The sequence below is a fragment of the Oncorhynchus masou genome, chromosome 5, assembly GCF_036934945.1.
Source record: "Oncorhynchus masou masou isolate Uvic2021 chromosome 5, UVic_Omas_1.1, whole genome shotgun sequence".
Classification (NCBI taxonomy): domain Eukaryota; kingdom Metazoa; phylum Chordata; class Actinopteri; order Salmoniformes; family Salmonidae; genus Oncorhynchus; species Oncorhynchus masou.
The window spans coordinates 62,779,109-62,800,379 of NC_088216.1; the positions used below are offsets into that span (position 1 = coordinate 62,779,109).

At 39.3% G+C, this 21,271-nt stretch overlaps 1 protein-coding gene across 4 annotated transcripts in view; it reads left to right on the forward strand.

Moving 5' to 3' along the window:
• Positions 1 to 381: 381 nt before the first annotated feature.
• LOC135540060 (paired box protein Pax-7-like) overlaps positions 382 to 21,271 on the forward strand; it is a 64,864-nt gene continuing 43,974 nt past the window's right edge. For 2 of the 4 annotated variants that reach the window (XM_064966386.1, XM_064966387.1), the window contains exons 1-4: positions 382 to 833; positions 2,132 to 2,406; positions 2,947 to 3,091; positions 3,308 to 3,436. In XM_064966386.1, the coding sequence (XP_064822458.1) occupies positions 749 to 833; positions 2,132 to 2,406; positions 2,947 to 3,091; positions 3,308 to 3,436 (634 nt within the window). In that variant the 5' untranslated portion in view covers positions 382 to 748. The remainder of the gene's footprint in view (positions 834 to 2,131; positions 2,407 to 2,946; positions 3,092 to 3,307; positions 3,437 to 21,271) is intronic. The other 2 variants (XM_064966388.1, XM_064966389.1) reach the window with 1 other exon arrangement.

A 21,271-nucleotide genomic window follows, 5' to 3' on the forward strand; every position in this document is an offset into this window, starting at 1 on the left:
AATGTGTTTTTATGAATATTGATGTAGGCTACAAACACACATGCAGATATATATTCATAACATTGACACATCTTCTGAATGATTGACTCACGTGTGGACAGAGCAAATTAGTCGTTTTTCCCCAGGTACAAGGATTACTATCACATCTGTTTAGTTTAGTTTCTTTGTTTTGTAAAGTAAAGGTAGTGATGCAATGAATTCAAAACGAAATGTGTGCTTTACGTCCTATGCCGTTGTGTGATTGGTCGGCAGGTCTGTGGCTATACCCACTCTCCCATCATGAATAAAAGAAAGGCCGTCGAGCCTATCGGCGGGCTCTACTGTCTCCTCCTACAACGTGCGCCAAAGTTGGCCACTTACACTTTCAACCAGCAAGCAGACGTTATCAAAACTAGCTGTTGACCACTAAGTATATCAAGGCAAAGAATGAAATAACCTTTGCCCATTTACACATTTGAGTGCAAGGTGTATCCCCTCCCATTACACACCACAAACCTCCTCACTATTGGGGTCTTCTTTTACCCCGGCATCTCTGCATGACTAACATCAACACGTTTTATGTCGGAGGGGTTTTAGTATTTACGAGTTTCTCTGTCTGGGACTACGATTTATAGTTCGATTTTTTTATCCTTTTGAGAGAAGACATTTCGTTACATCCTATCCGCAAATACCTACATTTTCTTGTCTGGACTTTGCGCGAGTAAGAATTTGGTACCAGTGCCCACTAGGTGTTTCTCCAGTAGCTAGAATGGCTACTTTACCAGGAACAGTGCCTCGAATGATGCGCCCTGCGCCAGGCCAGAACTACCCCCGCACCGGATTCCCTCTGGAAGGTATGTCATATTTTTTTACTTGGAAAATCTTTCTAGAGAGTTGTAAGAAAAACAAACTCGTCAGCTTGGAGGAAGGTTATAGCTCATCTTTGTAAAATATTAGGACATATTGGGCAATTGTGTTTTCAATTTTTTGTAGATCATCTTTGTGAAATATTAGCCAATTGTGTTTCGATTTGTCTATTGATTTACGCCTACAAAGACATTGAAATTGTTGTTTTATATATCAGAGTAGACAGTCTAACATTGCTTGACAGGCCTACATGTTGATTTTAGAGTTATAGGACTAATTTTAAAGTATAATTTATAATGTTTACTTTATGCAAATGTTCAATGACAGTATGGATAATAAACATTTGACTTCATTTAATGTTTAATACGTAATAGACTTTCTTCCTCATTGAAACGTTACCAACCCAATGGTGACATTGTTGCTAAGATAATTGTATCAGTTAAATGATCAACTATGCGAGGAAATACAAACGATATCTTAGCATATTCGCGGAAAAATACCCATTTGTATTTGCATGTATTAATGGGAATCGTTCCCAGTCACAGCGAGTTCGTTCGTGCTCAAGAGCTTTTAACAAAAATACACAAAACCACGTAGCTTGCAAGTTACTGGCGCTCCAGGATTTGTTGAAGTATCCTGCTGCTACAAATGGAAATAAAATACACAGCAAAGAGATGGCTCAAAGGATCACATCAATATTTGTACAGCATGACTAGGAATAATCAAGGTGGAAAGTGTCACACTCTTTAGTGCCTCTTGAATGCGAAATTGGATGCTCGAGTGCTCTATGGCTCTAATTATACATCCTGCAAGACAGGCTGACTGGGAATGAGTTTGTCTGCGTTCTCTAGTGAGAATGGATGAGCTGTGGGATATGTTTGGAAAGTGCCTACATTATGGTATATTATCACTGCTATTCGGCACGTCCATACAATTATTATTAGGCTAATGCATTATTATCATGGTTGAGACGACGAAAATGATTATTATTAATATTATAATTATTATAATCATCATTATTATAGGCGTATGTGAGTAGCCTATTTGAATTGATTGCATTTGATTGTCAAGAGCTATACAGGCCTAGGACTACTAATTTTGATTTTAATTATTGTCTATGTGAAATAACTTTCAGTAAGATATCAATGAATTATATAGCACCAAACCAATTTCACATATTTAATTGTTTATCATAAGCCTATTTTCACGATGCCCTCTTTGTCATTGCAATGTTGTCTAACTTGATCTCTTTCGCATTAAACTTTAACAATATCAATATCATCAGGACAATATGCAGGACCTGAATATGTTTATTGTGGAACAGTATCAACCCCCCTTGGCCAAGGTCGGGTGAACCAGCTCGGTGGAGTGTTCATCAACGGGAGGCCGCTGCCAAATCATATCCGACACAAGATAGTAGAGATGGCACACCACGGCATCCGACCCTGCGTAATCTCGCGACAGCTACGAGTTTCCCATGGTTGCGTCTCCAAAATCCTCTGTCGGTACCAGGAGACCGGTTCGATTCGTCCCGGGGCTATAGGAGGCAGCAAGCCCAGGGTGAGTGGAGGACTAGTCTCTACATTATTTCACAATCGACAAACTTCAGATACACTGCGATCTGTGTCAATGTATCTGTCTTCTTCTTCGTCTATCTTCTTCGTCTTCTTCAGTTATTATGTCACGTGCATTTTACGCACCTGCATGAATGCATGAGGCAACATTTTCAACATAGAAACATTAGTTAGGCCTATAGTCTAGAAGTTATGATTATAGTTATTGCATAGAGTAAAATACATGCAGTTTTGTGTGGGTATGATTTGTGGGGTAGCCTATGAAGACATGAACCATAGGCCTACAACTCGATAACAAAAAAGTCACTAGGCTTACAATCAGTAAGTCGTCTACAGGCCTTGGTTGTCGAAAGAAGGCATGCGCCTCCATATCAAACTCCCCCTCAGGGAAACAAGTCTATATATCAGGTTTGTTATGTGTATTTGTATCCATATACATTACAAGATCATGTTCTTCATGTGACTTAAACATTGCTTTGACTTTCCCCTCTCTGTGTTCGGCCGATGTACATTTTCAAACCCACAGCAGGTAGCAACTCCGGACGTGGAGAAGCGGATTGAAGAGTACAAGCGAGAAAACCCCGGGATGTTCAGTTGGGAAATTCGGGACAAGCTGCTGAAGGACGGGGTGTGCGACAGAAGCACTGTTCCTTCAGGTGAGGCTTCATCTGGTAAGCAACTTTTCCTTCTTATGGTGATTACTGTAAGACTTGTCTGGTATGCACACATTTGGAATGCAGTTTTTACTTATTTTACATGTTTTTTTGTGACTTCAGAATTGTTCACCTTGTCTTGAAATGAACCTATACATTTGAAGAAATATATCATTCATGTATACACAAAAGTACTAGTACTTCAAGGTAATCCAAGGCTTGTTTTGTTTTCAGTGAGTTCCATCAGCCGAGTTCTGAGGGCGCGATTCGGCAAGAAAGATGACGACGACGATAGTGATAAGAAGGATGAAGACGGGGAAAAGAAAACAAAGCATAGCATCGATGGCATTCTCGGCGATAAAGGTAGGCCAACAAAGAAAAACGTCAGTTTATTTAGCTATAAATTGTGACTAACTTGTGTCATTAATTTTTGTGGTATTAAATAATAATACAATGTACGGTAGCCTATACACACACACAATAATTCTCTATTAGGCTCATGATTCATTATTGCAATAGCAACATCATCAACAACCATAATTATTATTATTGTTGTTATTATTGTTATTATTATTGTTGTTGTTATTATTACCTCACTTTAGTAGATCCTATTCCTATTATACAACGAAGTATTATTACTCTATTATTTGGATCTTACGTTATTACACTTGTTCATTCGGATCATCTTTTATCGTTTTCAACTAGGTCAACAATTTATTTAAAAACGAAATCTATATATCTCCTGGGAAATTCTTATACATTTACGGTACATCTGAAGAGCCTCTCCCAGATTGGTGCATTCATTCCTGCTTTTAAGTCCCAGCCAGTCCTTACTCAATTACTCAATTACTCAATTATTTATGTGAGCCTGACGGAAGGTATTTAGCTCCAGAAAATTAATTTGTGTAACAAATTCCTCTCGCGCTCTTTTAACGATCCCCTAAACGACAGCTGACAGTTGACCCATTTGACAATCAATGTCAGTTAGAGGCTCTACATCTCTTGTCAGTTAAACTGAGACGAAGAGGGCAACTTCTCTGCAGCCATATTCCTCTAATACTCGTGGCAATTATATTAAGGCATGCACACATTCACTAGTTTGTAACACACATTTTTCATACAAACAAACTCTTATTGTGAATATGTTATATTTAACATTAGGTAATAGGAATGCATGACATTATTGATTTATTTAGCTAGTATTTTAAGATAACTCAGATTCATTGTTAATTTATATTTTTATATAAGCCTATATGAAACACTTCATTGAGTTAGTAGGTTCGTGCTTTTGTGCCACTTGTCAGTGCGCTCTCTGTCATTGAGTAACCTATAGGGAGAGAGAGAAATCACAGTGCTTATACAAACCTTTCCTGAAAGAGACAAAGGTCGCCCTTTAAGATGATCAAACATCCTTGAATAGGGTTTAGATAAGAGTTCACAAAAAGCTTTTCCCCATAAAAGACACTGCCAAACTTCTTGAAACTTGAAGATGAACTTCAGTCGCACAACCTCTCTCATCCATTGACGCTTTTCTAAAGTGAAGATTCCAAGGTACAAAGGTAAATCCTAGAAAGCATGGCAGCAAAAGGGTCAGTCCATTCTCATTCAAAAACCCGCAAAGAGAGAGAGATAAAAAAAAAGTGTGGACAAAGGGCAGGGTAGATATAAAGAAAAATGAATTATTCAGTACACCCCGCTGGTAGATAGTTTTGTCATATTAAGGAATAGTCTGTTGGAGGAGAAAGCGCATTTGATGGTGCAAAACGGTTCTTTCTTTTTTTAATGGCTTGTGTCCATTTATTCATTTAGAGGTCGGACCATTGTGTTTCTTAGCTCTGTATGGTGTGCTTAATCATGGAAAAATGTTGGTCTTTCCGTTTCTAAACAGATATGCTTAAAACTTCAGACAAATTGACCCATTGTAAAATTTCGGTCTCTGATTTCACCTTGCAATCCAAGGTGAACTGTTGCCGAATGTTTTAGTGCATTCTTAATCTTATTGCTATTTTTTCTGATAAGTTGAATCATTCTTATTCGATGCTTTATACACGAATAAAAAAACAGGAGTCTGTTTACCACCTTTCACATCGAACAATTTAATCGGCCTGATTTCTGATATATTAATTCTGAGATATGATTTTGCTTGCAACAGTGTCACATCAGAATGTTGGAAATGGTCGCGTCAGATCTTTCCTCAATAGGTTAACTCAGAACACCAAATGTGCTTTTTAATTCATAAAAAGATTCGTCTTCTCCCTAATGCAGTTTACCATCCAAATTGCATTAAATAACGTTAAGACTTATTAGAGCAAGTAGGTCTAATGGAAACGGTGTCTGTTGAATAGGCGGCTGTGTTGGAGTGGGGTGTAATAGCTTGCAGGGATGGTAAGAAATGTATTATCCCCAATCAGCCCCTCACTCTCTGAGTTTGAAGCACAAACGTTGTGTTGAAGGGTTTTAAAGCAGATTAAATTTAGCCTTTTATTTATTTTCACTTTCATCTCTGAGCGGGGCTCACAGTGGCTCACCCTGGGCACACATTCATTAGATTTCTGGTTCACTTCAGATATCTTTAGATGTATTACATGTATTTATTTGTGTATTCATTTATTTTAGTTTTACATCACAGATTTTCCCTCTGTAATCTGACGTGATTAAACAAGTAGGCTATTTTATTCTGTACATTTTCAAGCAAGTTGCAATAGGCTAAGACTAAATAAGGGTATGGAGATAGACCATGGTCTGTGGAGATTTTACAAAGTTGTACTGCGCTTCCATGTTTGTAAATGGAACGCAGGCTCATTATCTAATTTTGATAAGAATATTCATCCATATATGCTTTCCACAATTAAAGAGCATCCACCTGCCATCTTCAATAACGCAGAGTGATAGTGAGGGGCTGCGATGACGGTGCCAAGTTTCAATAGGCGACCAACGGGGTGAAGGGGTTCCACAAAACGCCAAACGGCATGTTCTCAGTCTTGGATATATTGTTTGTGGATGACTGGTCAGACCGCCAGGGAAAGAATGAACCCGTTCTTTTAAAAGGGACCATCTGCAATTACTAAACCAACAAACGGTCCTCTGTAGCCAGCATGAATTGGCGAGGTGGAGGCAATGGACACTTCATAAAATCGTCGGATTACCTGAGGTTCTCAATCTAATCAAACAGAGGCCAGACTGGCTTTCTGGGCGTTGGGAAGGGATAATGAGAGAGAGCATCGGAGAGCCACTGTGGTGTCAGGCAATCCGAGGCTCCGGGCTCGCTTTCTCTGTGCATATTCAATTAAATGACCATGGGTGCCGATTAAGAACATGGATGTTATATACAAAGGGACAGAAAAGAATCACATCATCTATGAGATAACATAACATGTGTAGCATTTTTGAAATGACAAACAAACAAAACAAGTTAAAATATGTAAAGACCTAAATAAATAAGTATTAAAATTAGTGTCTTCTACGCACGCACGCACGCACGCACACACACACACACACACACACACACACACACACACACACACACACACACACACACACACTCTCTCTCTCTCTCTCTCTCTCTCTCTCTCTCTCTCTCTCTCTCTCTCTCTCTCTCTCTCTCTCTCTCTCTCTCTATGTCTACGGAAATATAATGTAGCTATATTTCGGGGTCTAAAGCCGTGCTGAATGAGAAGGACAGGGAATGAAGCGAGAACCCACTTCAAACAACTCCATCTGGACTAGTCTAGCGTGTGAGAGAGATTTAGTGAACGTATGGGGAAGTTATTTAGCTATTATTTTTCCTCGGGCATTGAGAGTAACTCCATCTGCACTTTCTTCCAGCTATTTGGCTGGGTTGAAATAGAGGGATACCCAAATGTTGGGCAGAGATAACATACCCATCACAGCCCAGACCCTGCGATGTGCTTCACTGCATTAAACTCGGATTAACCTCCCCTTTCCCCGCAGCCTGCTCTCGACACATTTCACCGAAATTTACATTGGTGGATTTCTTGCACACAGAGGGGGCAAAAGTTTAAAGCCCTCGCTACAGCTAATCATATAATCGATTATGATATTATTGATAACAAAATAGATTATAATAATCATATAATTAATAATTGGCCTAATAATAATAATTTCTGATTCTCACCAATATATTAATTGCAACTTGTAGCCTATAAGATAGCGCATTATTTAGACACTTTAAAAAAATATTTAAAATCAATTATAGCCTACCAAATGTTGTCAAATAATGTAAATTAATTTAATACTAGCGTATATTATTGTAGCGTGTAATTAGCTATTTTATGGAAATGGACAGTCAAAATCACGTTAAAGACCACGTTTTAATCCTGGAACCAATCAAACACAGGAGGTTGGTGGCACCTTAATTGGGGAGGACCGGTTCGTGGTAATGGCTGGAGCAAAATTAGTGGAATGGTATCAAATACATCAAACACATGGAAACCATGTGTTTGATGCCATTCCATTAACTCCGTTCCAGACATTATTATGCCCCGTCCTCCCCTCAGCAGCCTCCACTGCAATCCAATTACCCAAACCAACCACAGTTTTTCAGAATTGGAATTTAAACAGGTTTGTTAGGAAAGCTTTTTCTTGATTTTGACAGGACACTGAATTTTGAGTCTCAATACGCGTAAATCAGTTCAATCACTTGTAGGCTAAGATAGAATCCGCGCTCTCTAAAACGTACACAATCCTTTCTCATTTATGTTAAACCGTTTGCAGCGAAGCCGATTTCTTCGACAGTGAACAAAATTTCGCAGGGGTCATGGTTTACAAGCGCTTATACAATTAACAGTACATGGACCCCTTTAATAATTTAGCCGCCACTATTTTTACTCTTCGTATTTGTATCTGTACACATAGTGATTTATGTCATGGTTTGCTTTTGTCTTCACTCGTGAATCTTGAAACAAGCTGAGCAATGGCGGAATGGAATGGCATCTGGAGAGCCCCTGGCATTATTTCCAAACAACCACACGTCAACCGATGGTACAGGTTAAACGGATAGATGGCCATTTATACAGACAACCTTTGAACGATTCGTTCTCTCCTCGGGAGGAGCATTATAACGCGCAATTATACCCAATGTTTTTGGCGACCTGTGAATTTGAGGAGGACCCCGAATGTTATGTGCAGGATTTTCGTTTTCCGCAGTCATGTTAAAAAGAGACAAATAAGAGAGAGCAATGGAATATAGAAAGTGGCCTAGGCGTGGACAGCTAACTGGAAGAAGTGGAGAAGCTTTTGGAATTCCAACCTTTTGCTTATCCGAAACATTATTGTGACGACTCAAACACAATGGTCCCACTGATTGAATTGACGTCATTTCACGTCATTGCAATTAAATTACGTTGAACTAACGTAGAATAGACGTTAAATTGACGTCTATGCGCAGTGGGGGAGTTCATCATTGCAAACAGCTCTTTCAAGCCTGCCGGTCTATTAATTAAAGCACTGCTTGTCACGTGGGACGCGTCCTATCATGCGCACACTTCTTAGGATAATGGTTTTTCGATCTCTTGTAATGTGGGATTCTCCATAAGGGACAATCTTTCCTCTCCAGCTACTTAGGGGACATTGAGAAGTGTACAGACGAAGACATGGGGATTTTTATCTCATTTATAAAGACGAGTTCATAATCCTTTCCTGCTTAATAACGTAAAAAAGGATTCAATTTCCCCTCTCATTTAGGGTTATGATCACACATTGTTATTGGATACAATAGTTTCATTTCAAGGTTAACATTTCATGCTTGAAAAATATTAAAATATTGTCCTATACTGTGTTATAGTTAAAACAATTCCGACGTTTTAAACCATGCATGTTGTCGTCGTCCTTGTTGATAATGATGACGATTATCTGTTTAATCTATTGTAGACTAACTCATTTCACATTTCCCTAATGTGGTCAATACTTTGAATGCGTCTTGTTAGCACCACGGTATTTAGTGTGCATGGGGGTCACAGAACCGATTACCGGGCCAAGACATAAGGTACAAATTATGGAGGAAGTATATCCCTCAAGGCCCCCGCTCATAGCAGTAGTGTGCAGGATGTTCTTATCATTTCTGTCTGTCTTATTTAGCCATTGTTTTACTTTAATGTTTGGTGACCCTATCACATGTTCAATGCTGATGATAAGGTGCTGCAGACATATTGAGTCAAGTCCTATTTTTGTGCAATTCTTTTTCAATACCTTATCGTTCCAACATAATTATGACATAATGGAAAACAGATAGAAATTGTTATTTTTTTTAGCAAAATGCTACTTTGTTCTATATTGCCTGTAACGCTTCAGTTAGCCTATTGCAACAAGTGGGCTGCATGTATTGTACACACGTAGGCCTATAGACTATCGATTACCCTCTATCGACAATCTCCTTATTGTACAATAATGAAATAGTAATCCATTTTATAACATTATACGACAAGTAACTCATGCCAAACTTTCCCAAACTAGTCCCCACAATGCTGCATGTCATATTTCAGTTACATTTCTATTTATTCGTTTAACTTCAGTAGGGCTGGTTTATACACCGCTGTGCAGGTATTTGACTGGTGCAGGGGCCCCTACAAATCCAACTCATTGCGGTCTCCCCTGTAATTCATCTTGGTATCCCAGGGAGAGGGCCCCAGGTACTCAAGGTATCTTAATTCTTTCAGCAAACTTTTCCAATAACTTGTCTCCAACAAAGACTCCTCTGCAAGAAGGCACTGATTTCAGTTGACCTGTCTATCGGCTACTGTGCAAGAAGGCACAGGTTAGGTTGAGCTTTTTATAGTTTTTAGCAGTTGTGTGAATATGATGACGGATTACTATAATATATAACAGCTTGTTATAACACGGTTTGATTTCAGCAACGTTACCCATGAAATGTTAAAAGGGGGGGGGACTAACGAAGAATATTTGGTCTAAATATTTGGTTCGTTTTCTCTTCCTGAGCTAATGTTGAGCAATGCATTGCATAAGCTCACAGTATTATGTTTGAATTATTTATGGTTATTATCATTATTAATCTTCTTCTTGATTGTTATTATGATTAAAGGTATCCATTGTTAATTAGCAATAATCGTATTTATCGTTGCATGCCTCTATGACATTCTTAGCTTTCCGTTTGTTGGAGACTGAGACTACAGAGCGAGGCTGACAGGGGTAAGCTTGGGGTCCCCTGTGAGTCTGACTCGGAAATCATAACTTGACCATCTTTTCCTTTTCTGAAACCAACTCGTTGAACTTGTCAGATCTAATCAGGGCGTTTAAACGTTCAAGTGTATCGGTGGGAAACAGTAGGTGGTTGGTCAGGGCCAGCAAATGCGGCTTTCGAGCCTTTTTGAGGAGACGGAGAGGGGAATGAACATGAGGACGCTTGGAAATGGATTGCTCGAAGGAGAGTCTTTTTTTTCTCCAGTCTTTTCCCGCTACTGTGTCAATTATATGGCCATCCAGCGGGCTAAACAAGGCAGCCGGCGCATGAACTTTGGCAGTGCGTGCTAATTAGGTATTACATTAATTAGAATACACATCTATTAACGTCTTGAAATGTTGCCATTTTTTTTACACAGTTTAAAATGTGTAACAGTGGGTTAATGGCTGACAGCCAATATGACATTTTATAGCATCCCCGTGATGTGTGCTGCCCATCTAACTGATGTCCTAGAGATCCTAAAACCCAAAACATACGTTTAATCGTTTTTCTAACCTGTGATAGGATTTTTCTATTTTTAAACAAAAAATATAAAGTACCAGTCAAAAGTTTGGACACACCTACCACCTTTTTTTTTTTACTGTTTTCTACATTGTAGAATATTAGTGAACACATCAAAACTATGAAATATAACATATGGAATCATGTTGTAACCAGTAAAGTGTTTAACAAATCAAAATATATTTTATATTTGAGATTATTCAAAGTAGCCACCTTTTGCCTTGATGACAGCTTTGCACACTCTTGGTTCTCTCAACCAGCTTCATCTGGAATGCTTTTCCAACAGGAGTTCACACATATGCTGAGCACTTGTTGGCTGCTTTTACTTCATTCTGCGGTCCGACTCATCCTAAACCATCTCAATTGGGTTGAGGTTGGATGATTGTGGAGGCCAGGTTATCTGATGCAGCACTCCATCACTCCCCTTCTTGGTAAAATAACCCTTACACAGCCTGGAGGTGTGTTTTGGGTCATTGTCCTGTTGAAAAACAAATGATTGTCCCACTAAGCGCAAACCAGATGGGATGACGTATCGCTGCAGAATGCTGTGGTAGCATTGCTGTTTAAGTGTGCCTTGAATTCTAAATTAATCACAGACAGTGTCACCTCCACACCATCACACCTCCTCCTCCATGCTTCCTGGTGGGAATCATACATGCGGAGAACATCTTATTCACCTACTCTGTGTGTCACAAAGACACACGGTTGGAACCAAAAATCTAAGATTTGGACTCATAAATCAAAAGGACAGATTTCCACCAATCTATTGTCCATTGCTTGTGTTTCTTGGCCCAAGCAAGTCTCTTATTATTATTGGTTTCCTTTAGAAATGGTTTCTTTGCAGCAATTTGACCACGAAGGCCTGATTCGCGCAGTCTCCTCTGAACAGTTGATGTTGAGATGTGTCTGTTACTTGAACTCTGTGAAGCATTTATTTGGGCTGCAATTTCTGAGCCTGGTGACTCTAACTAACTTATCCTCTTAAGCAGAGGTAAATCTGGGTATTCCTGTGGCGGTCCTCATGAGAGGCAGTTTCATCAGAGCGCTTGATGGTTTTTGTGACTGCACTTGAAGAAACGTTCAAAGTTCTTGACATTTTCTGTGTTAACTGACCTTCATGTCTTAAATTGACAATGGACTGTCATTTCTCTTTGCTTTTTTGAGCTGTTCTTGCCATAATATGGACTTGGTCTTTTACCAAGTAGGGCTATCTTCTGTATACCAACCTTACCTTGTCACAACACAACGTATAAGCTCAAATGCATTAAGAAGAAAATAAATTCCACAAATTAACTTTTAAGAAGACACACCTGTTAATTGAAATGCATTCCAGGTGACTACCTCATGAAGCTGGTTGAGAGAATGCCAAGAGTGTGCAAAGCTGTCATCTAGGCAAAGGGTGGCTATTTTGAAGAATCTCTAATATAACATATATTTTGATTTGTTTAACACTTTTTTGGTTACTACATGATTCCATATTTGTTATTTAATAGTTTTGATGTCTTCACTATTATTCTACAATGTAGAAAATAGTACAAATAAAGAAAAACTCTGGAATGAGTAGGTGTGTCCAAACTTTTGACTGGTGTTGTATGTGTGAAATTTGTTTTGATTTAGAATGGACCATTATCATGCACCTGTCACAACAGGGGCGTGTAAAAAAAAAAAAGTAATCTATGCACTTAAATTGCGAATGGAGGACGCTTTTCTTGTGGTTAATTTCCATGACAGCCAGGTAGGCTATGTTCCTGTTGTAAAGATAAGCAATTTTCTTAATATTAGGAAAGTTGAGAAATAAATATAGTAGGCCTAGTCTATAGAATACTGTTGGGATCCTCCTCTTTTTAGTAGAGGCCATGACTCTGTTTTCTCATGTAATTGCATAGCCTATAGAAATGTTGCCCAATATGAGCTCATGGGCTCTCATGAAGTGTTTGATTAGATTTTCGATTACATTTCCATTGATGTCAGCGTGATTAGAGCGACAATAGAGGGCTGAGATTCCTTATGTGTTATTTCATATGTTTGATGTCTTCACTGTTATTCTACAATATAGAACATAGTACAAATAAAGACAAATCCTGCAATGAGTAGGTGTGTCCAAACCTTTGACTGGTACTGTAGCTAAAAAAACAAATGTTTTGCTATTCCTAGTGTGTTTATAAAATTGTTATTTAAAAAATCAAGTGTAGGCTATTTCATGACTGACTACGCCCCACGAGACAAATATATTATCTAAGTTTGTGTATGTGTGTTTGTCTTTTGAGTATAGTTTTGTGTTTTTTCCATTGAAAAATATACTTTGGAGCTTGAATCATCCCCTCTCTGGTTTAGAAGAAGTGGAAATTCAATTGTCTCCATGCCCTTTTTGAAATATTTTTTTATTTTAAATGAATACCTTTTTTCATTTATTGGGACTAAACCCCTTCTGATGTCTGACAGCCTAGTCTCTCCATTGTCAGACGAATGGACACTAGAAGGAAGAGAGAAAGAAGAGGGAGGAGAAAAGAACCTTCTGTTATTTTCTATCTTGAGACTCGCTGCATAGGCTATTCAGGCGAGTTGATGAACTCCTCCAAAAAGTTTATTAAGGGGCTGAAAACAATAAGAACTAAAGCCTTTGGGCTCCAAGGCAGACAGTTTATAAACTAGCTGCCATTGTGCCTCAAAGGCAGATGCATGAATACTTTTGAATGGGGCCTTCAAACTGACACGATCAGGCTGGACAGCAACAGTTTAAAAGGCGAGGGTTCTTCTTCTGCAGCTCAGATCTCTCCTTTCCTGCATTAATGTTCCTCTGCAGAGAAGAAGCAGGGGGAGAATGATCTGGGCAGGCATTGACTGTCATGGCCAGGGTGATTTTCTCCCTTTACACTTAGATATACATTTGACATGAAGAAAAAATTATTCAATTCATTCAACTTAATATGACAAATTGACAATTGCCCTCTTCCAGGAGAAAACACTCATGCATTTTCCCATTCCTCAGTCAGTTCTGTAAGGAAATTGCAACATAGAATAATGGTAAGACAATCTAATACGCTACATTTATTTATTTTCTTATTTCCACTGTAAAAAAATAGATCAGCTATTAGTTTTATCTCAAACAGACGAAGTGGGAAGCAATGTGCTGGTTAGTTGTGTTTTAGCTGTGTTTAAAACATTTATTTTCTGTCTTTGCTCTGGTGGAAAGCAATATTTAATTTATCTTCTGTCTGGAAAACTATTCATGTTCTTAAAAAGTTGATAACAGATTCCTGAGGAGCTTTTGATTTACTGTCATATTTGGAGAAATAGCACAACAACCTTCTTGCATACATATTGACACGTTATTCTCATTTCTTTCATTAGAGAAAGGTGTGTCACTTTCTATCCCTCTCTCTATCTTTCACTCTCTTTCTCTGGCCAGCCCTTCTCTTTAGCCCCGTCAGTCTCTGGCTCTCTGCCTCCCAACATCAGAGGGAGTCCTGTGATTTGTGACCCCAGCGACCCATACTTAATCTAGCTAAAGAGGGGGAGCATCCAGCTCGTAGAGCACAGGGCCCCAAACAGCCCCGGCCTGATCTGGCAGGTGTCAACATTAGCAACACAATCGCTCCCCAGTCCAATGCCCCGTACGCTAGCCACAGCGCCACACTGAACCCAAACTATGTGAGGCCCAGTGAAAGGAGACACATAAAGGGAGTGGGGAGGAGAGGAGAGGGGGAGGACAAGGGAGAGATTAAACTCTCAGACAGCTATTAGCAGGGATGATGCTTTTCTAAACAAACAAAAAACGAGACAATCAATACTGTGTTAGTTTACCAAGTGGAGTCATGATGGGCTCTGGGGTATTTCTCTCTCTTCTATTGTTTTTCTCAACTTCTCAAACGTCTGTGGTTTGGTTTGTATTGGCAATCCAATTTAGTCTGGAGTCCTTGGAGACCTATTTATTTTGTGGCCAGTGCTTTGTTAATGGTTGGTTTGCTCCAGCCCGTGGCTAGTTCATTCATAGATTTAGAGCTATAATGAATCCTGGTTGGAGGGTATTAACGCTGATAGTGGACAATCACTGGGCTGTCCAGAGGAAAGCAACATTCAGTGATGACAGGACCACTGGCCCTTGGGGACCACAGCCCTTCTCTCTCATTAGACAGAGACAGAGGTGTCGCTTTAAACACATGAGAGGGATTGGAAAGGGAATGAGTTGACATTTGGACTGTTGCCGCTCTTGAGTGGGTATCTGTCTTGACAAGAAAAGCAATGTTTTTTAAAGCCCATTTATTTCTCACTCACTGCTGATTCTAGGCCATGCCACCAGAAGAGACACGGGTTCTCCTCAGTGGTGGAGATTAGTTGGAAAGGTTTTAGTAGTAGGAGACCTGTAGTATTTGTTTTTGGAAGAGACAACAATCTCATTTAATTGTTTGGTTTGAGATGTCCCCTTGACACCCTCTTCCAGGTCTCTTGAAAAACAAATACAACATAGAGGGTTGTTATACCTGTGTGGTGTGTGTAGCATGTACTCCACAACTCTCAGGAGGACCCGGTAGTTGTGGTGTTTGTTGGGTGCCATTCGTTGATCCTGCGGTAATGATAAGTCAACACAAACAACCCCCCTGGAGAAAAGCTCTTTGGGAAGTTGCTGCCAACGCATCCTTGGCTAAGCCCTCACCATTGGCAGCAATAAACAAGGACACATTAACTCACCCAATGTCCTCCTGAGACATTGGGGGTTGTTGTCATGAAATACCCATCATAGTGTTAGCTAGCAATAAACTGGTGGTAGGCGTTCAGGGTATTGAGAGATCACAAACCAGCGAGGAGTAGCCCCTGGTGAGGACATATTAGTCCTAGTAGCACTGCCCTATGAAATGTGTCTTCTGTATATAACCCAACCCCCCTGAGTCAGAAAGGTGGGGGGGGGGGGGGTTAACTGCCTTGATAACTGCTTTGATAACTGCCTAGACAGAACAGCAGTTTTTTCCCACCTTGCCGGCTCGAGGATTCGAACCAGCAACCTTTCCAATGACCCGTGAATCTGTAAACGGTCATGGTAATTTGTCGGTCTCTGTTTTTATAGTGTGTCTATGAAGGCCTTACAGATCATGAGCCGAGCCTAAGCATGCAATGGCCTCTTTGATTTCAGCCATATGATGGCTTCTATCAGATAAAAGACAGTACTATTAAATATTTATGATCCCATTAGACAAAACACCTGTCTCTGTAACTCTCCCATTGGTTTCTGCTCCATTACCAGTGCTGTGTTACCAGTGTTTTATAGGGTGCATACATTACAGGACTGTGCCAGTAAAACAAGCAGCTTTCAACTTTCCCACTCAAGGCCATCCATAGATCTATACTTGTGCTTCACATATGAGCTAGATTTGTTGAATACCTAGAAATCTCCTCATATATTACACCTCAGATAATATTTACTGTGTTTATCTAGGTTTGCTATTGTTTGTTTGTGATTCAGAGTCATGTCATTTGACTCTATATTCACTGCTAGTCCATACATTGTCTCACTCAGTTGAACATATTGAAATATATGTTGTTTTTTATTTTAAAATTCCAATTTTAGGAGTCTTGTTTTTTTTGAGGGATTTAGTTTCTTCTGTGTGGTCTATTATGTAGACTGTTTATGTAGACAGTTTGTGCAGCTGAGGAGAACATGTAGTGTAGACCATCACATGACTCCCATGCCTTTCTTATATAGTCGTAACAACATATGAAGACAAACAGTGTAATAACTGAAACCACTGGCACAAATACATTTTCCTGAGTGATTAAGCGTTATTATTTTGACAAACAGTGGAATTGAGAGAGTGGCTAGAGTAATGATGAGTGCATATGACATATTAATTAATACAGTACAGCAGGCTATCTGGCGTTCTTGGTTGTGTCCTCAGTAAATGATAGATGTTCACTAGATGTTCAGCTCCTGAGAATTTACTTAAAACGCTGTTTCTTCTGATTCGCCTTGGCTGCCAGAATTGTCTGTGTTTGACAGCTGACACAGATCAGGACAGTGCGCTGCATTACACCAATCTGCTGGTTACCACGGAGTGGCATTAGAAAAGACAACAAGCATTTCTGGCTAATTTTATTACAATACAGGAATAGCCTCCATAATGTGCAACAGTAATTACGTTTAGAGCAGTGTGCCCAGCTCTCTTACTGATGAATGAGAGACATTGACCATGGTCTGCTAGTTTAAAAATCACCATTAGCCTATGCTACTTAGGGCCAGAACATTTCCCATTTTATGCTCCTAATCTGCCTTGCAACTGCAATCTTCATTTGTTTTAATTGTCCATGTGGACATTTTTTGACACGCACAAAGACAATAAACATGTTCCGGTAAGTGTTGCAAATCAGAAATGTGTTTTTTTCCACCCAGTTAAAATGTTATGGAGAGTTGAAACAGTGGGGTGGAGCTGCCGTTCTAGCCTGCAAAATAACAACTTCAAATGGTGCCTGGTCCTCCATTTTCAACTAATGGGCTTATTTCTGCATCCTCTGTCATTCTCTCCTTGGGGAATATGTTCTCTCATTTCAAAAGCTTTGCTTCTCCGTTACATTGTAAAGCCACAATATGGAGTACAGAACTCAGATGTTAATATCAAGCACTGTGACGACTTACTGATGTCCCCATCCAACCCTCCAAACAGGAAATATCAATATATTTTTGGATCCTCAGGAACTATTTGGAGACACACTAGTGTGTGTTCAGTTTGAATTCACTGAATCTGAAAATGAAAGCGTGAATGAAAGAAGACATTTCACTTCTTGAATTCTTGCTTATAATATCATTGGGATGGTCTCTCATTTACCTGTCGGCACAATACATTTTTGTTTTGTTTATTTATTTATTTGTTCACGTGTTTGTCCACATAGGTTATGACCTCAGTAATCTAGTGACAGAATCATGCCCAGCATCATGAACTGTTTATCTGTCCTAATTAGGCCTTGGGGTTGCTGGGTCCCATGTGTGTTGTAATAGAGGCATCATTAGTATAGGGTTAAGCCCCAGGCACCATTAGGTAGTTATGGTCAGATTGATGGTGTGTGGTGTAGTGGTATGTCCCTCAAGCAAGACTGCCAACATGTTTTAAAATGATGAACGTTGTTTATGGATTATGGATATTATGTTTGGTGAATTTGCACTCACATGGACTGTGATCAAAAATACTCTTTCAGCTGTCCCCGGCACCATAAAAACCTCTGCACAATGAAAAATGTTTACGGCCTGGCATTGTCCAGAAAATTAGGAAACTTCCCTGGGGCATGAAAAATTGTCCACTGTGCATTCCTATTCTGTGTAAAGTAATCTCTCCTTGGCTTTGTTGAGAAAATGATTTGTTCCTCCCGGAGACCTCCACTCATAGCCCTGAGTTACTGTGTGATTTCCTGGGTAGGTTCTGGAGCCTTTGTTGGGGGACTGGGGCTCTAGTTCCATTGCCAGTTGGCGGGGACCCTGTGGACTCCATTTGCTCTGCGCTGCTTCTTAATTTCATTACTTTTACTGTGACCTCAATTAGCAGGGACCCTAGCCCAGGAAATGACTTTCCATTGGAAAGTGAAGCTGGGCTCAGTCGGCAGAGAGAGGGATACCGTTTTAATGGGAGAGTGCATTTTACTCCTGGCACTTAAAGTTTTTAGTCATTAGTCAGTTCCAAGTTAAAGTTATATCATTTAAATAAGACTTGTTTGTGAAAACTTTCCCAGACATCCATCAGAATTGAAAGAATATACATTTTTGCTTTCCCTGTTTTGACAAAGAGTGAAGAAATACTCCAACTACAATAACTTTTCCTGTCAAGTTTGCCTTTGTACAAATATCAACAATGTAACAAAAGTGAAATCTTACGTTTTATAAAATGTGAATATACCAGTTTACGCGCTTTCTGAGTAACAGTATTTTCTCTTACACAATAAGAAGTTGTTTCTGAAAGTAATACAATCATATTGTTAGTAATATCCCACGTCCAACCGGTAGAATGTATGCATAAAAAAGAAGAATCGCACCCTTCAAGCCCTTCACGGTTTCACACTCAGGCAGAGAGAGCAGAGCAGAGGCCTGGGGAGTCAATATGTCAGCGTTTATGGATGCCCTGCGGAGCTGCACAGGGCTGTCAGGCCTCTATTCATGCTCTAATGGCCCCCTGAGGAGTCTGTCTCTCTGGGCTGAAAGGGCCGGGAGGCCCAGTGGACGCCCTGTTGTTGAAGGTGAGCGAGCGCTCTCATGGACGCACCGCGCCTTCATCTATATGACAAGAACCATAAAAGAGTAGCGCTTTTCTTCGCTGCTTCTCCCTCTCTTCTCTTCGTTCTCCTCCCTTCGACATTTCTTGCCCGACCTCAAATAAAGAAAAGGGTGCTAATTGTTTGTTGTGAGAGCCAAAGATTATAGAGCCTCCTGTCTTTCTTCCTCCGCTTGCCCTTTTCTCCTCTTTTGCAGGAATGGGATTCTATCACAGAGCAGAGCAAAGTAAACTATCAGAATTGTCCTTTGGTACGTTGATCAGAGGGAAAAGAGACTCATTTTGACAGTAGCAATGAGACACAAGAAAACAGTCTAAGGTTGGATTTTGGTTGGATGTGAGGCTCACGTTTAATTCCAAATGAATGAGGAGGGGGGTCATAGGGAAACGTTACACGCATAGAAATCAAATCAAATTGTATTGGTCACATACACATATTTAGCTGATGTTATTGCTTGTGTTTCTAGCTACAGCTGTGCAGTAGTATCTAACAATTCACAACAATACACACATCTAAAAGTAAAATAATAGAATTAAGAAATATTTGGATGAGCAGTGTTGGAAAGGCATTGACTAAAATACAGTAGAATACAGTATATGCATATGAGATGAGTAAAGCAGTATGAAAAACATTATTAAAGTGACTAGTGTTCCATTTTTAAGTGACTAGTGATTCCATGTCTATGTACATAGGGCAGCAGCCTCTAGGGTGCAGGGTTGAGTAACCAACAGGGTGGTAGCTGGCTAGTGATGGCTATTTAACAGTCTGATGGCCTTGAGGTAGAAGCTGTTTTTCAGTCTCTTGAAAAAGGTTCCAGAAGGGTTCTTCTGCTGTCCCCATAGGAGAACCCTTTTTTGTTTCCATGTAGAACTCTTTTTGGTTCTAGATAGAACCCTTTTGGGTTCCATGTAGAACAGTCTGTTGTTATACCTGGAACCAAAAAGGGTTCTCCTATGGGGACAGCCAAAGATCACACTTTTTTTCCTAAGAGTGTATGGTCCTCTAGATCATAGTACTGACGTGTTGTGAGATGTACACTGGTGAGGTGGTTCCTACTTACTGTTGAGACTCTCGGGAGACACCTGCCTTTGGTCCTTAGACACCAGTTAATCAGTGGACAGAACTGATTTGTATGTTTGAGAGAGGAGAGGAACTTCAATGCGATGTAATTTAAGAAAATGTATACAGTCAGGGCTTGTTTGAGAGTCCATTGTTGTGGAGTCTCAAAAACACTTATAATCTAAATTGTGCAATACTGTGACTCAAATGTTTTCATTTACAGTAGACACATGTTACTTTTGTTTATTGCAAGCAGATAACAGTAACCATACTAGAGGTTGCTCATCTCCAGATTCAATTAGTGATAAATGCCAAGCCAGGCTCTGAGAAGGTCACTGGTACCAGGGGAGAAGATGATGATTCAAATTGATTTCAGCATATTAACATTAGGTAGGTACATCCTTGCTATATTGTCATATTCTCCTTATCTTATTCTCACGTTGAAGAGGTTTTTTGGTTGGCGACCTAGGTAACTAACAGATTAGATTGTTTTTGAAGAATTCTGCTAAATTAACCATTGAGGTTTTAATTTCATTCTCTGGCTCATTGTCTATCTGAGTGTATAGTTCCTCATGTCCCTTGTTTTCATGGATTACTATAATGTTTGTTTTAATGCAGTACTATAAGATATGTTTTCATGGATTACTATAATGTTTGTTTTAATGCAGTACCATAAGATATGTTTTAATGCAGTACTATAAGATATGTTTTCATGGATTACTATATGGTTTGTTTTAATGAAGTACTATATGGTTTGTTTTAATGCAGTACTATAAGATATGTTTTAATGCAGTACTATATGGTTTGTTTTAATGCAGTACCATAAGATATGTTTTAATGCAGTACTATAATATGTGTTTTAATGCAGTACTATACGGTTTGTTTTAATGCGGTACTATATGGATTGTTTTAATGCAGTACTATATGGTTTGTTTTAATGCAGTACTATATGGTTTGTTTTAATGCAGTACTATAAGATATGTTTTAATGCAGTACTATATGCTTTGTTTTAATGCAGTACTATATGTTTTGTTTTAATGCAGTACTATATGGTTTGTTTTAATGCAGTACTATATGGTTTGTTTTAATGCAGTACTATAAGATATGTTTTAATGCAGTACTATATGCTTTGTTTTAATGCAGTACAATATGTTTTGTTTGAATGCAGTACTATA